The sequence below is a fragment of the Cherax quadricarinatus genome, chromosome 13 (genome assembly GCF_038502225.1).
Source record: "Cherax quadricarinatus isolate ZL_2023a chromosome 13, ASM3850222v1, whole genome shotgun sequence".
In the NCBI taxonomy this organism is placed as follows: Eukaryota; Metazoa; Arthropoda; class Malacostraca; order Decapoda; family Parastacidae; genus Cherax; species Cherax quadricarinatus.
The window spans coordinates 27674696-27690820 of record NC_091304.1 but is presented as its reverse complement, the minus strand read 5'-3'; the positions used below and the strand labels follow the sequence as shown (position 1 = coordinate 27690820).

General features: G+C 38.7%; 1 protein-coding gene across 24 annotated transcripts in view; it reads right to left on the bottom strand.

Annotated features, from left to right (window-relative positions):
• Positions 1-16125, bottom strand: part of syd (JNK-interacting protein syd) — a 517229-nt gene that overhangs the window by 201026 nt on the left and 300078 nt on the right. For 20 of the 24 annotated variants that reach the window (XM_070084613.1, XM_070084636.1, XM_070084625.1 and 17 more), the window contains 2 exons: positions 11563-11712; positions 3654-3935 (listed from right to left, as the gene is read on the bottom strand). In XM_070084613.1, coding sequence (XP_069940714.1) covers positions 3654-3935; positions 11563-11712 — 432 coding nt within the window. The remainder of the gene's footprint in view (positions 1-3653; positions 3936-11562; positions 11713-16125) is intronic. The other 4 variants (XM_070084631.1, XM_070084632.1, XM_070084634.1 and 1 more) reach the window with 1 other exon arrangement.

Sequence of the window (16125 nt, the reverse complement as noted above, 5' to 3'; positions counted from 1 at the left end):
GCACCAGTAAGCTGTTGCTGAACCACAGCTGCTGTTGCACCACGGTCAGTTGCTGCTGCACCACAGTCAGCTGCTGCTACACCACCATCAGCTGTTGCTGCACCACAGTCAGCTGTTGCTGCACCAGTCAGCTGTTGCTGAACCACGGTGAGCTGCTGTTGCACCAAGGTCAGCTGCTGCTGCACCACGGTCATCTGTTGCTGCACAACGGTCAGCTGCTGCTGCACCATCATCAGCTGTTGCTGCACCACGGTCAGCTGTTGCTGCACCACGGTCAGCTGTTGCTGCACCAGTCAGCTGTTGCTGAACCACAGTGAGCTGCTGTTGCACCACGGTCAGCTGCTGCTGCACCACAGTCAGCTGCTGCTGCACCACAGTCAGCTGCTGCTGCACCAGTCAGCTGCTGCTACACCACCATCAGCTGTTGCTGCACCACGGTCAGCTATTGCTGAACCACGGTGAGCTGCTGTTGCACCACGGTGAGCTGCTGCTGCACCTAAGTCAGCTATTGCTGCACCACGGTCAGCTGGTCCTAGTGGCATTAAAAGAAGAAGGGAAGTAACCCCGGAAAAGAACATGCTACCTAAAGTTCTAATGGAAGGGGATTCCCCTTCTAAACATTAACAACTGCCATACTCTCCCCTCCTCCCATCCCATCAATCATCACCAGATCTTCAATAAAGATAAGTGTCAGTTTGTGTGTATTAAAATTAATATTTCATGTGGTAAATTTTTTTTTTATACTTTGTGGTGTCTTGCACGGATTAATTTGATTTCCATTATTTCTTTTGGGGAAAATTAATTCACTTTACGATAACTTCAGCATATGATGAGCTTTCAGGAACGGATTAATATCGTATGGTGAGGGTCCACTGTATATATACATGCATTTTTTCTACTAACATTTAGTGAGCAGGTGCACCAGTGACAAGGTGAAGGTGGGCTACGAATTGTGCAGCAGGCACAATAATTATTGAAAATAAGACGTTAAAACTACTAATTACCCAGTGGATTTTACCTATAATTTAAACTGACCATTATATTGAAGATTTACTGTAATAAAAATCAGAAGTCCCCTAAACTCAATATTAGCTGATAAAGTGTGAAAAAAGTAATTAAAAAGAAATTTAAGGGATGATTTTGCAGTTCTGCCTTGTTTGGAGCACTGACAATGTTTGTGGTTGCTTGTCCCTCCCTCCTGCCCTCTGCTCCTCCTCACTCTCATTTTTATCAAAATTTATCGGCAATGACACTGTATTTTGACATTTATTTGAATGAAATTATTAACATGAAGTAACTAGTTTAAATTTACAGAAACATTCTGATAGTCAATCCCACAGCAATGAGATTGACTATCAGAGGCAGAGTACTTTTAAAACTAATTCAGTAAATTTTTTATATTTTATTTGGAGTGGCTTGCACTCATATTTTTACTGATGCTGGCAGATGATAGTGGTAGCTGATGCTCCCTGTTACATATTTGTACAGGTACTGTACAGGGCCACATCAATTCTTTCTACCCATTTCCAAATCATCAAGAAATAATCACTGCATTATGAGGAATAGAAAAATTATAGAAACTTAGTTGGCTTTCCTGAAGGTCTTGAGATTTAACTCTTTTTCTCTGTATGTCCTTCAGATAAAGTAACATGATCTTGTGTAATATGCCGTTTTCAAGACTGTAACAATGTCAGTGGGGACAGACTGAAATATTAAGTTTCCTGTTCAGAGTGTAGGTTATTTGTGAATTGTTCCCCACTCCTGTGACTTTTATTATACTGATGATAAATGAATACTGTAAATTTGAATTCTTTCATTGTTCATTTAATCAATAAAGTAGTAATTGTCTTAACCATGGGTTTCTTGAAGCTCCTCTCACAGGCATACCCTGTGCCTAACATTTGGCATCAGGAATACAATACAGTGGACCCCCGCATAACGATCACCTCCGAATGCGACCAATTATGTAAGTTTATTTATGTAAGTGCGTTTGTACATGTATGTTTGGGGGTGTGAAATGGACTAATCTACTTCACAATATTCCTTATGGGAACAAATTCGGTCAGTACTGGCACCTGAACATACTTCTGGAGTGAAAAAATATCGTTAACCGGGGGTCCACTGTATAGGAGAGTGATGGCAAGATGACTGAATAACAAGAGAATTCATTGTAGGAAGTAAGATTGGCTGAACTGATAGGCTTCATGCAGAAGATGTAACAGCAGTTGGCAGAACAAAATGAGTTTGTCAAGCATAAAGCAATACCAACAGCTGATAAAAGACAGTCAACAGAAGCAGGGTAACAATTTTGGGTGCTTGCAACAAGAGCTGCAGCAGAAGGCAGAAGAGGTAAGTGTGTTTACCAGCAGCTGTGAAACAATAGTTGGTATCCCTAGCCAAAGTGAACTAGCAGGAGGGCCAGGAAACACAGCTGTTGAATCAGCAGTAGGAACAGATGGGTCAGAGCACAAAGCAGTCAAGCCAGAAAGTACTGTACTGTACTGGAAGCAAAGCAGTCAGACCAAATGGAAAGCAAGATGATGCAGATGCCATGGGAGATGAGAGAAGCCACAAGGGCCAGTCTGGACCACTTGGGGTCAAGCATCACCTAACCAGCAGTTATGTGGGCCAGTCTTCTATTATCATGTTGAGGGGCATCTGAATTGTCGAGTGCCAGTATTCTTGCTTGGGGTGGGGGGTGGAACCTCAGACATATGGCAGTAGCTGCATGAAACTGATGGCACAGATCAATATGAAGTATATATGGCACAGTTTGAATTGCAGGCAAAACAAATAACACTAGCATGTTTCACAGTTGGCCATTAGTCTGAAGGGGCTATCCCCAAAGATACTGAGAGACCTGCCCAAGGAGGAGTGACACCATTGCTGAATCTTCATGGAAATACTATAGCAATGGTATGGCAATGCCCATGTAAAAATCCAGCCAGGGTGAGATGATCAGTTCAGGTAAGACTAATTTTGGGACAAGACTGATATCCAAGGTTTGGCAGCAAGGCTGCCACCCAAGGTCTAGTAGAAAACGTTGACATCCAGGGTTTGGTAGAGAAGGTTGCAAATGGCAGACAACAGTGCCTGTTCAAGTAGAGGAAGTATGTGGGTCCAGAGGACAAGATCCAGGGAATAAACTGACAGTGCAGCGAGAAGGGTCATTGGAAGTGTTACTGTTAGACCATTAACAGTAAGTCTCCAACAGAGCAGGATACACCTCAGTAATGGAAGCAGGCCAGACAACCAAGGTAAGGCCTGTGACCAAGTGGACCAGGCTGTAGAGAGCTGAGCATGCAGAGCAGCAAGTGGTTGTATCTAGAGGAAGACCAGTCAGCAGTAGCTGCAAGTGGGTAACTGTGGCTAATCAGGACCCTTGTTTGAGCAGTGCAGCTCACTGGCATAGGTAGCAGAGGAAAATCCCCATGTACAGATGTCATCAGGATACTTCTTAGGATAATGCTGAGCAACACAATAAGCAGCTGTGGGAAGACAACCAGGTCATGCTGTTTGCAATGCAGTACACGAGGGAAAGTTCTGCAAAGCTTGCTTGGGAGAAAGTAGCAGATGGCAGTCCTATATCCAGAGAAGAGAGAGTGCCTTCCTATGCAGTGGCACATCTCACCGAGAGCCAGCATACGACATACCAGAGACTGAGGTGGATGGCAGTCTGGAGAAGTTCCCAGAACATCTTCAAGTGGCTGAGGTGGCTGGCGGGCAGGAGATTCCAGATCATCCCCAGAAGGCTGAGGTGGCTGGCGGTCAGAAGGAGACTCCACATCATCTCCAGGAGGCTGAGGTGACTGGTAGTTATGAGAAGTTCCCTGAGCATCCTCAGGAGGTTCAAGGGGACTGTTATTGTGAGGAGTCATTGATTCCTCTCCAGAAGGCAGAGATGTATCCTGTAGTGTCACACTGACCGGTTCCAGCTGGGGAAGACCAACGAAGTGGAGGATGTGAGTGATGGGTCATCAGACTAGGATGTTGAAGACAATCCCTGGAGAGCTCACAGACGAAGGAAGCCTCCACAATGAAAGAACTTCGCAACTTAACTAAGAAAGTCAGTTCAATTATATACACAGTTTTATTTATTTTTGTAAGTGAATAAAAGATTTCAGGATACTGTTTTGGAGGTTGCTGGCCATCTTAGTATACCTATAACAAATGTGTTCAAGGGACGGGGTGAGTGGTGGGGGTCAGAAGCTATGAGGAGGCAGATGAAACTGTGAGGCATGGAGAGTGTGAGAGGTTCATTTATGAAGCCTGGATGGTCAGTGGCTCCAAACCCCAGAGGACAATGGTCGAGTTAAAATTAAGTGGAAATGGTCCTAGATGGTGGATATTAGGCACGTTTAATGCACATGCTTGAAAGTAACAAGCAAGAGATGAACTGCTGCATGGCACTGTCAAAATGGACTGGGTACTGAGTGTAATAAACATATTGTGAAGTAAGGTGACCAGTTTAGGTACTGTATGGTGAAATGATATTGTGACCAGTGTTGTGCAGTGAGGTGATACTGACCAGTGTGGGCAGGTACTGTGTATTGAAGTGACACTGTGAATGGTGTAGTGGATTGCAAGGAAGTGGTGATATACTGAACTGTGGTTATAAAGGGTAGTTTGGTTTTATGCAATTTGCACTAGTGATGCATTGTTAAGGAGGCATGAACTGAAGTAGTCTGTTGAATGTCAGTGTCATGAGCTGTGCACTGGGCTGTGACTCCCAGCTAATTGTCGATAGGAAGTGAACATTGTAAATGCGAATTATCCTAGTACTTTCATTTAGTTAGTGAAAATGACACTGTTGTAGCTGTGTTTGCTCAAGCCTTCTTCACATACACATACCCTGCACACAATATGATTCTTAACAATTATAAATGATTATAAATTATCAAAATTATATTCATAATTATATGATATTGTATACAGATTTATAACAGCTGTTACAATTACATAATTATAAGCATCAGTAATTTCAAAAACATGATTGCTATGTTTCACCAAGGCCAAATGCCCAAAGAAAAACCATTTACCATCACTCAACTTACCTGTATTTCCTGAAGGGCACAAAATAAATAATCCATTAATGACCCACCGAACAGCAGAATATTGGATGAACTTTCAAAGTACAAGCACTGTATTTCCCACTTCAAAAACTCTAATCTGACTAATTAGTTTCTGAAAGTCCTTTCATCAATATTCCCTTGCTCACACTCCAGCAGCATGTGAAATCCAAAAAAAACACATTCAGTTGAAATCACTCTTAAAACCTCCCTCGTACTTTTCTTCCATAACTTCCTTAGTCATTTCATGTCTTACACACCTTCATAAAATCTATTTTTCTCAATCCTTTCTAATGACCAAACCTCTTTCACTCTTTGAATTATACCTTTTATAACACCAACTAGTTGTTATTTCTTCGTTTCTCTTTCTCTACATAGATAATTATTAAATAAGCATGTGATTGGCATCCATTAACTCTTTGAGGGTCTGTCCCATAGTTCTACACCTTTGGAGACAGGGCCCAAGCCGTAGTTCTACACCATGAGCTCAGCTCACTCAAATAAGCTGTGAGCAGTAAATTTGGGCCCAGATATGAGAGAATGCATCTATGTGGTAAGTGTGCACCATAAAATATAAATCCTGCACCACGCAGTGCATAATGAGAAAAAACGGGGACCATGTCTTTTTATTAAAAAAAAAAAAAACTTTGCGGTGTATTTTCGTATGTTTTTACAGTTGTATTCGTGGTTTCTTGGTCTCATTTGATAGAATGGAAGACATATTACAGAAATACAGATGATTTTGATTGGTTTTGTATTGAAAATGGCTTGAAACTGAGGTCAAAGTAGCAGAAATGTTTGATTTTTGCCAATGTTCAAGAGTAAAAAAATATCATGCATCCAATACATGTCAGCTGGTGGGTCTAATGTGTCTTCACAAATGTGCTGTTATTATTTATACAATTATTACAATATTGCATAACAGTAAATCTTCTGTTTTTTGGTGTGAATAAAAATTCATATAAATAAAAAATCAAAGTGGAATTCATTTGTAAAGCCTGAAAATGTAACTAATAAACAGAAGAAATGTTATTTTAGTGCCAGGAATGCCTCCTTTGTTTATTCTGGACCCTAATTATTATGAACTTTGTGTGAAATAGGCCAAATTACAGATTTCTGATCACTTTATTGGGTAGTTGAAATTGTTGACTGGGCAATTTCTCATGCTCAATCGATAAAATAGAAGTAATACTAGCGAAATAGCTAAGAATTTGGTCGACTGGAATAATGTAACTGACCTAAAAATGGGAGTCAAAGTGGGCAAAAATCACCAATGCATAAATATCGCTGATGCAGCAAAGTTCGCAAGAGCGGATTGCATAAATTTTCCATCAAATTTTGTACCTTTTGTTTTATTACCTTCAGAAAAAGATTCTCTAGCATTTCATAAGAAAAAATTTTTTTTTTTTTTTTTAATTCTTGGACCCTGTAGACAAGTTTCAGATCGGGGGTCTGGACCCTGAAAGGGTTAATGACATAGCAAACCTTGAAGCTACAGAAGAATGTAGGACATTTAGGGTAACCATTTCAAAAGATCTTACAAGCAAGGAACACAATATTGCTACTATCAAATTGACAAGAAAATGATAGACTAGATAACAAAAATCCCTCAACATAAAGATTGCCCAGCCAATGAAGCTACTTTTTTAAGGTATGTATTTAAATTACTTGTACTCTAGACTAGAATACTGCTGCACACTAATAGCCCCATCAAGAGCAGGCAATGTTGGATCTGAAGAAAGTAGAAAGAGCTTCTACTCTCTATTAATCATTAAAAACATCTTAAATTTCTTAAACATTACTTCTTGGAACACAGGCGAGAAAGATATGAAGAAGCATAAGTTACGCCTGGAAAATATTGGAGCGACCGGATTGATATGTGCACACTGAAACAGCACTGCAAGTGGTGAAAAATTCCCCCAATGACTATCAGAGATGTAGTAAGAAATGTAAAAATTAACAGAATGGAACTTACCAACAAAGGGAACTTAAATGGTTTCAAATCATTCCTGATCAGCTGGGCTGTCGTGCCTACTTCAGGCTGCATGTAGCAATACTGTCATTACTGTTCATAATCTAGGAACTATATTTTATAGTGATAGTAATAACAATACTGACACATGCTCCAAGCACCAACAACCTGACTGACCAGAGTATGAATCAGGAAACTTGGTATGAGAAGGGATTGCAGGGAAGATGATCCCCAAAAGCATCAACATAAACATGTAACTCTCCAAGTACAGGAGAGCATGCTCTCTCATGCTTCATGGAGAAATACAGTGAAAGTTTGACGAGTAATGAGTGGTGTTGAGCAGCGAGACGTCTCATGCGAAGGTGATAAAATGTTCACCCACTATACCAAATCCTCTCAGTTCTAAGGTAACAACCCAGTAACACCTACATGGACCACCTGTTCTAAATAACAATGTTCTTCATTTACTGTTCAGCAGGGGTTGCCTGTATGACTTTATATCAACTCTGTTAATTCCAATTTCAATGTTAACATGAATGAATTTCAACTGTATAATACCCCTTATAATACACTGTTATTTTACTCTATTGCAAATGTCATCAATTTAAGTACAGATTAGTGAGGCAAAGGCCTCACAGACAATACCCTCATCCAACTACATTTTACATCTTATTCAAACATCATGTACTGCATTTTAATTAATTAACATCATTACAGTGGTTCACCTAGACAATGGACTAACTGGGCATTTAATCTTTCTGTTAGATCCAAGAATCCACATTATACAACAAAAAAAAAAAATGTATAATGAACCATCTATTATTTTAAACACTCTGGCTGTATCCCACCAAGGCAAGGTGACCAAAGAAGAAAACACCTTCACTGTCACATATTCAATCACTGTCTTGGCACAAGCATGCTGACATTATGGTTCAGATGACCCTCCAAACTGCAACATCCTCATCCCTTCTGAGTGCATGACTGTATTTCCCATCTTCAAGACTCAAATTCAGCTAACCAATTTCCCTGAATCCTTTCATGCAATCATAAAAAGTAACTGCCTCTATTCACTCACACAAGCCTAGTGGACATCCAAGCCCCTAGCACTTACAATCTCCTTCCCTCTAACCTTTCCTAGGATGACCCCTAACCCTCCTTCCCTCCACCTCAGATTTATATGCCCATCTAGTCAATCTATTTTTTCTCCATCCCCTCAATGTTCAAACCACCTCAACAATCCCTCCTCAGCCCTTTGAATCATACTTTTGGTAACTTCACACCTCCTAATCTCTAAACTCTGAATTCTCTGCATAATATTCACACTTCACATTACCCTCAAATTTGACATCTCTACTGCCTCCAGCCTACTCTTTGCTGCAACATTCAAAACTCAAACAAGTGTTGGTACCACTATACTCTGGTACATTAACCTTTTTGCCTCCATGGATGAAGTTCTTTGTTCCCACATGTGCTTCAATATATCACCCACCTTTTATCCCTTTGTCAATTTTATGGTTCCTCTTCTCTCATAGAACCATCCACTGGAAATATCTGAACACATTTACTTGCTCCATACTCCCTCCCTCCAATGTGACATTCAATTTCTTGTTACCTATAATGCTTGATATTATCATCGCATTGCAATTTCCTATGTTCACTTAATTTCCTTCTTTCACGTACCAGATCAAATTCATTTGGAATATCCCAAAAGAAATGTCATTGGCAAACAACAACTGTGACAACTCCCACTCCATACCAGATTCACCCCCCAAAATGTTGAAATTTATGTAAAAATGTTGCTTACCAACAGCAGAAAGGTATATTTTTTATCAAAGCAATATTATTTTGTTAATCACGGTATCCATCTCCCATCATGGTAAGATGACCCAAAGAAAGAAACACACATACAATTATTGTTGAAGATGATTTAAGGAGCATTGATAAGTGACAGAATTAGAGATATTGTAATGTACATGCAGCATATGCATCGTAATATAAAAATGAAACAGCTTAAATCACAGTCTTTTATCAGTCGACTTTTTAAATAATGAAGTTGAATGTCATTTGATTCATGCCTGCACTCTTCGTTTTTTCATTCAACTGCTGATATACCATGTGCAGCAACATGACTGTTTCCTTTCCAAACTGGTTATTACCTTTCCTAAATTTTATACCCATGTACACTCTGGTTAAAAAGACATACACAGCAAAAGGAGACCTTTTATTAGTACAACATTTTACTTAAACAGAGATCTTTTAATAGTATGACATTTCAACTACACGAGGACCTTTTGTTAATACATTTCACATACACAGAGACATTATATTAACCCTTTGACTGTTTTGGTCAAATATATACGTCTTATGAGCCACCGTTTTTGACGTATATACGTGTACATTCATAAATTCTAGCGGCTTCAAATCAAGCAGGAGAAAGCTGGTAGGCCCACATGTGAGAGAATGGGTATGTGTGGTCAGTGTGCACCATATAAAAAAAATCCTGCAACACGCAGTGCATAATGAGAAAAAAAAAAAATTGGAACGTTTTTTAATTAAAATGCCGACTTTGTGGTCTATTTTCGTATAGTATTTATGGTTGTATTCTCGTTTTCTTGGTCTCATTTGATAGAATGGAAAACATATAGAAATAGAGGTGATTTTGATTGGTTTTACTATGAAAAGAACCTTGAAATAGAGCTCAAAATGAGGGAAATGTTTGATTTTTGACGATGTTCAAAAGTAAACAAATGAAGTCATTTTCCAATAAATGTCGAAGTAGCCATTCTAATATGCAGTCATGAATGGGTTGACATTATTTATACAATTATTACAATATTGCAGTAGTCTGCATAACAGTAAATCTTCTATTTTTTATTTGAATAAAAATTCAAAATAGAAAGCAAGAGTAATATCAGAGGGGCCTGGAGACATGACTGATGAACAAAGAAAATGTTATTTTGGAGCCGGGAATGTCTGCATTGTTCATTCTGGACACTATTTTGAAGTTGTCATATTTTTTTAATTTTTGTGAAATTGGCCAAATTGCAAATTTCTGACCACGTTATTAAGTAGTTGAAATCGGTAAATAGGCAGTTTCTTGTACTCAATCAATAGAAAAAATGGAATTCTAAAGAAATATCTATGAATTTGGCTGACTGGAACAATGGAATTAGCCGAAAATAGGGCTCAAAGTGGGGGAAATTGCCGATTCGTAAATATCGCCGAGGTCGCTAACTTCGCGAGAGCGTAATTCTGCCAGTTTTCCATCAAATTTCGTTCTTTTGGTGTCATTACAATCAGGAAAAGATTCTCTATCATTTCATAAGAAAAAATATTTTTTTTTTCTTTTGAACTTTTGCGACACCAGGAGACACCTCAGGATTTGGGGTTGCGACAGTCAAGGGGTTAATGTGACATTTCAATTATAAAAGACTTGATAAGGAAGATGAAGAGTACCTTGCTAAAGACTCATGTAGGTGAAACATACTAATAAAGGTCTCCTTTTGTTTTTTGTGTCTTTTTAACCCCTTGTCAGCTATGCCATACATCAACCACATACAATGTCATCACTGATTCATCTCTTTCATAACTTTTGTCATCATCATTGCCTGAACTGTGTTTAAGATGGCAACAATAATTTTTCTGTGTGGTTATATTATACACAAGAACATTTTAATCACAAACTAATTCTCTGTATCCTACAAACCAATCCTCAGTATCCTAATCACAGATTAGCATCTGTGGACATTTTTTATCACTTAAGTCAACAATACTGTGGTGTACTATATTTTAAACCTGATAATTCCTGACACAATTATATGAAGAGTTGCTGTCTATCTTAAATTCTTAAATGTCATTCCATTGTCTTTTCCATCAACAAGAAGTAATATATTTTCATCAAGACACTGGTGAAAGAAATAATATATTTTTTCCTCATTACTTACAATTTAAAAGTGTTACTTTCCTGCTTCAAATCATATGCAATACCACAGACTTTCTACCATTATAATGTTTATTTCACTAATGAGTTTTTTCATAATGTTACGTTATAAACAAGAGCATCTGCATCCCTAGTTTTCTTTGCAACAACACACATTTAGTCAACACTAACACTGCTATGATTATCTTTCCTTCTTATGAGAGGTGCCAGGAAACTGACTAGGAGTACATTTGCAGTACAATCCTCAACTGCCATCTTGATGTAATATTGTTTAGCTTGAAGACAAAACAGAATATGTCATCCATGTTTCACGAGGATGAAGGTTGGAAACAAGCTCTCGGGTCAATGTGAGTCAACTGATACATCACACACTCCTCTGTATTATACAGCAGAATAATACTGCAGTAGCCTTCTTTTGGTTGGTTGCTATAATGCTAAATCCTTTTATACACAGTTCAGGTAGCAAGTTAAAGTATTATATTTTAATTATTGTAATAATATATAATTATTATAAAGCATATCCCCTCCCCCACAGTCATGCTTTCTAAAACAACTAAAACTAAAATGCAATACGTGCTAACCTTCAGTTCCATATCTAATTTATCTATTTCATCTTCAGGTTTAATTATTGTTGTCTCTGTGTCACCGGAGTAGAAAACACTGGCACCTACAATATTCCCACCATCTTTTGTTCTTCCTCCTGTCAAGTTAACTCCTGCAGCACACCAGATCTGCAAATACATTTATACAGTATTATTCAAGCAAATATGACAAGGTGAAAGCAAAATACTAAATTCTTTTATATACAGCAGGGCCCCGCTTTACGGCGTTCCGCTAATACGGTCATTTCAAATTATGACCAAAACTCGCTATACGGCTCCCCCACCTGACTTTCTAATACGGTCACCGCGCCCCACCCGGTTTGTTTATATTCTCTGTGAGATCCGTAAGCACCAAGTCTCTCCATTATGTCTGGAAACTCCAAAATTTCAAGGGCTTTTAAAAGTTATTTCATATTTTATATATTGGCAGTTTGGAGGGATATGTTGTGTATCTTTATACGTATATGCTTCTAAACTGTTGTATTCTGAGCACTTCTGCAAAAGCAGTGATAATGTGTGAGTGTGGTGAAAGTGTTGAGTGATGATGAAAGTATTTTTTTGGGGGGGATTTTCTTTCTTTTTTGGGTCACCCTGCCTCGGTGGGAGACAACCGACTTGTTGAAGAAAAAAAAAAAAAAATTTTTTTTATATATACTCTGATAATTATACTTATGTATACCTGTACCTAAATAAACTTACATACTGTGCTAGCGTGCAGGTACACATTAAAATCAGTAAGAGTCTTTTATATCTCGAGATGTCATATTAGTATAATGATAATAATAATCACCGAGTCTCATTAAATGTAGTATATTACGTTAATATACACATTTTCATTAATCCATCCATGATATTTTTTCAAAATTATAGTATAATAAACACGATACATAACATATAAAGATGATAAATACACCCCACAGTAGAATAAATAAACAAATATGAGATGTGATAGCAGACGACTTGCACAAGTGACGCCATATTAGAAATGATAATAATAATAATAATAATAATCACCGAGTCTCATTAAATGTAGTATATTACGTTAATATACACATTTTCATTAATGCATCCATTATATTTTTTTTTTAAATTATATAATAAACACGATACATAACATAAAAAGATGATAAATACACCCCACAACAGAATAAATAAACATAAATATGAGATGTTGTAGCCAGATAACTTGTACAAGTGACGGCAAGAATAAAATTTTCTCTAGTCTAACATAAGAGAAAATGTGTTACTGGGGGGTAACTGTAGAAAATTATTCCTTTCGTATGTAAGTAAGTTTATTCAGGCATACACAAATACAGTTACACAGATTATCATACATAATAGCATATGTGTAGAGAACCTAGGATAACCCAAAAAAGTCAAAGTGACTTATTTCCATTGCCTTCACTCAGAGCGTCATATCTTCTCAAAATGGTGTTACATGAGAATGGGAGTGTTCTTTATTTATTCTACCGTATCAATGTAGAGACAACTTGTACACAATGTAACTTGTACACAAACCAGACGTGTACACTTTGTTTGTTTACAAAACTTATGTTCGCCTGGTTTGTTTACAAAACTCTGCGCCTGTCCTCCCTCATGTACTCATTCTCTCTCTCTCTCATTTATTCGTTTTATCTTGTTTACTCACCCCTGACCCTACATTAAGACTACAAATATATTAAGGTAAGTAATGAGTGAACTGTATATGCATTTTATTGCTCTGGGATGCTTAAATATCGTAGAATACAGTGGACCCCCGCATAACGATGGCATCACATAGCGATTAATCCGCATACCGCTTACTTTAATCGCAAAAATTTTGCCGCGCATACCGATTAAAAACCCGCTCACCGATTTTCGTCCGAGACGCGTCCAATGTGCGCCCTCAGCCAGCCTCACATGTGCCGCCCGTGCCATTGTTTACCAGCCAGCCTCCGCGGTAACATCCAAGCATACACTCGGAATATTTCGTATTATTACAGTGTTTTCGGTGCTGTTTCTGGAAAATAAGTGACCATGGGCCCCAAGAAAGCTTCTAGTGCCAACCGTACACCAATAAGGGTGAGAATTCCAATAGAAATAAAGAAAGAGATCATTGATAAGTATGAAAGTGGAGTGCGTATCGCCGACCTAGTCAAGTTGTACAAGAAACCCCAATCAACCATCGCTACTATTGTGGGCACCAGAAAGACAATCAAGGAAGCTGTTCTTGCCAAAGGTTTAACTGTGTTTTCGAAACAAAGATCGCAAGTGATGGAAGATGTTGAGAGACTCTTATTGGTGTGGATAAATGAAAAACAGCTAGCAGGAGATAGCGTCTCTCAAGCGATCATATGTGAAAAGGCTAGGAAGTTGCATGAGGATTTAATTAAAAAAATGCCTGCAACTAGTGATGATGTGAGTGAATTTAAGGCCAGCAAAGGTTGGTTTGAGAGATTTAAGAAGCGTAGTGGCATCCATAGTGTGATAAGGCATGGTGAGGCTGCCAGTTCGGACCACAAAGCGGCTGAAAAATATGTGCAGGAATTCAAGGAGTACATAGACAGTGAAGGACTGAAACCTGAACAAGTGTTTAATTGTGATGAAACAGGCCTGTTCTGGAAGAAAATGCCAAGCAGGACCTACATTACTCAGGAGGAAAAGGCACTCCCAGGACATAAGCCTATGAAAGACAGGCTTACTTTGTTGATGTGTGCCAATGCTAGTGGTGATTGCAAAGTTAAGCCTTTATTAGTGTATCACTCTGAAACTCCCAGAGCGTTCAGGCAAAAGAATGTTCTCAAGGATAATTTGTGTGTGCTGTGGAGGGCAAACAGTAAGGCATGGGTCACTAGGGACTTTTTCTATAACTGGTTACACCATGCATTTGCCCCCAATGTGAAAGATTACCTAACTGAAAAGAAATTAGACCTTAAGTGCCTCCTGGTGTTAGACAATGCCCCTGGTCATCCTACAGACGTGGCAGAGCGACTTTATGGGGACATGAGCTTCATTAAGGTGAAGTTTTTGCCTCCTAATACCACTCCTCTCCTGCAGCCCATGGACCAGCAGGTTATTGCAAACTTCAAAAAACTGTACACAAAAGCTCTGTTTGAAAGGTGCTTTGTAGTGACCTCAGAAACTCAACTGACTCTAAGAGAGTTTTGGAGAGAGCACTTTAATATCCTCAATTGTGTAAACCTTATAGGTAAGGCTTGGGAGGGAGTGACTAAGAGGACCTTGAACTCTGCTTGGAAGAAACTGTGGCCAGAATGTGTAGACAAAAGGGATTTTGAAGGGTTTGAGGCTAACCCTGAGAGGATTATTCCAGTTGAGGAATCCATTGTGGCATTGGGAAAGTCCTTGGGGTTGGAGGTTAGTGGGGAGGATGTGGAAGAGTTGGTGGAGGAGGACAATGAAGAACTAACCACTGATGAGCTGATAGATCAACTTCAACAGCAAGAGGCCAGACCTGAGGAAACTGGTTCAGAGGAGGGGAGAGAGAAATTGAAGAAGTTGCCTACTACAAAGATAAAGGAAATCTGTGCAAAGTGGCTTGAAGTGCAAACCTTCATGGATGAAAATCACCCTCACACAGCTATTGCAAGCCGTGCTGGTGATTATTACACTGACAATGTTGTGAAACACTTTAGGGAAGTGATAAAGGAACGAGAGGTACAGGCCACTATGGACAGATATGTTGTGCGAAAGAAGTCCAGTGACTCTGAAGCTGGTCCTAGTGGCATTAAAAGAAGAAGGGAAGTAACCCCAGAAAAGGACTTGCCACCTCAAGTCTTAATGGAAGGGGATTCCCCTTCTAAACACTAACATTCTCTCTCCCCTCCTCCCATCCCATCAATCATCACCAGATCTTCAATAAAAGTAAGTGTCATGTAAGTGTGCATGCCTTTTTCAGTTTGTATGTATTAAAATTAACATTTCATGTGGTAAAAAAAAAAATTTTTCATACTTTTGGGTGTCTTGCACGGATTAATTTTATTTCCATTATTTCTTATGGGGAAAATTCATTCACATAGCGATTATTTCGCATAACAATTACCCCTCTTGCACGGATTAAAATCGTTATGCGGGGGTCCACTGTATATGTGTGGGTGTGTTGGCCTGGTATGGTAGCTCGGCTGACTACCATACATACCACACTTGATTTCTTAAAATAAATACTACTTGTCTCACCCTAGATTAAGACTATAAATATTTTAAGGTAGATAATGAGTGGACTATGTGTGTATTGTAGTTTTTTATTGTTTTTTGATGCCTAGTTCTATTGCTAACTTAATATATGTTAGTGTAAACTTGTTATCTAACATTTGTATGCATTTATAAGGGGGAAAAAAAGGGTGTTCCACTTTATGGCAGTAGCCTGGAGCCTAACCTGCTGTATAAGTGGGGCCCTACTGTACTGTATCTATATAGAGTATACAGAAAAATATTGGATTAGAGTACAGTAGTATTTCCAAAGAAAATATCTGAGAATGTTTTCACAGATTATCTTAATTTATGCAAAATAATTATTCAAAGTGAAAAAAAATAAATTTGCAATTG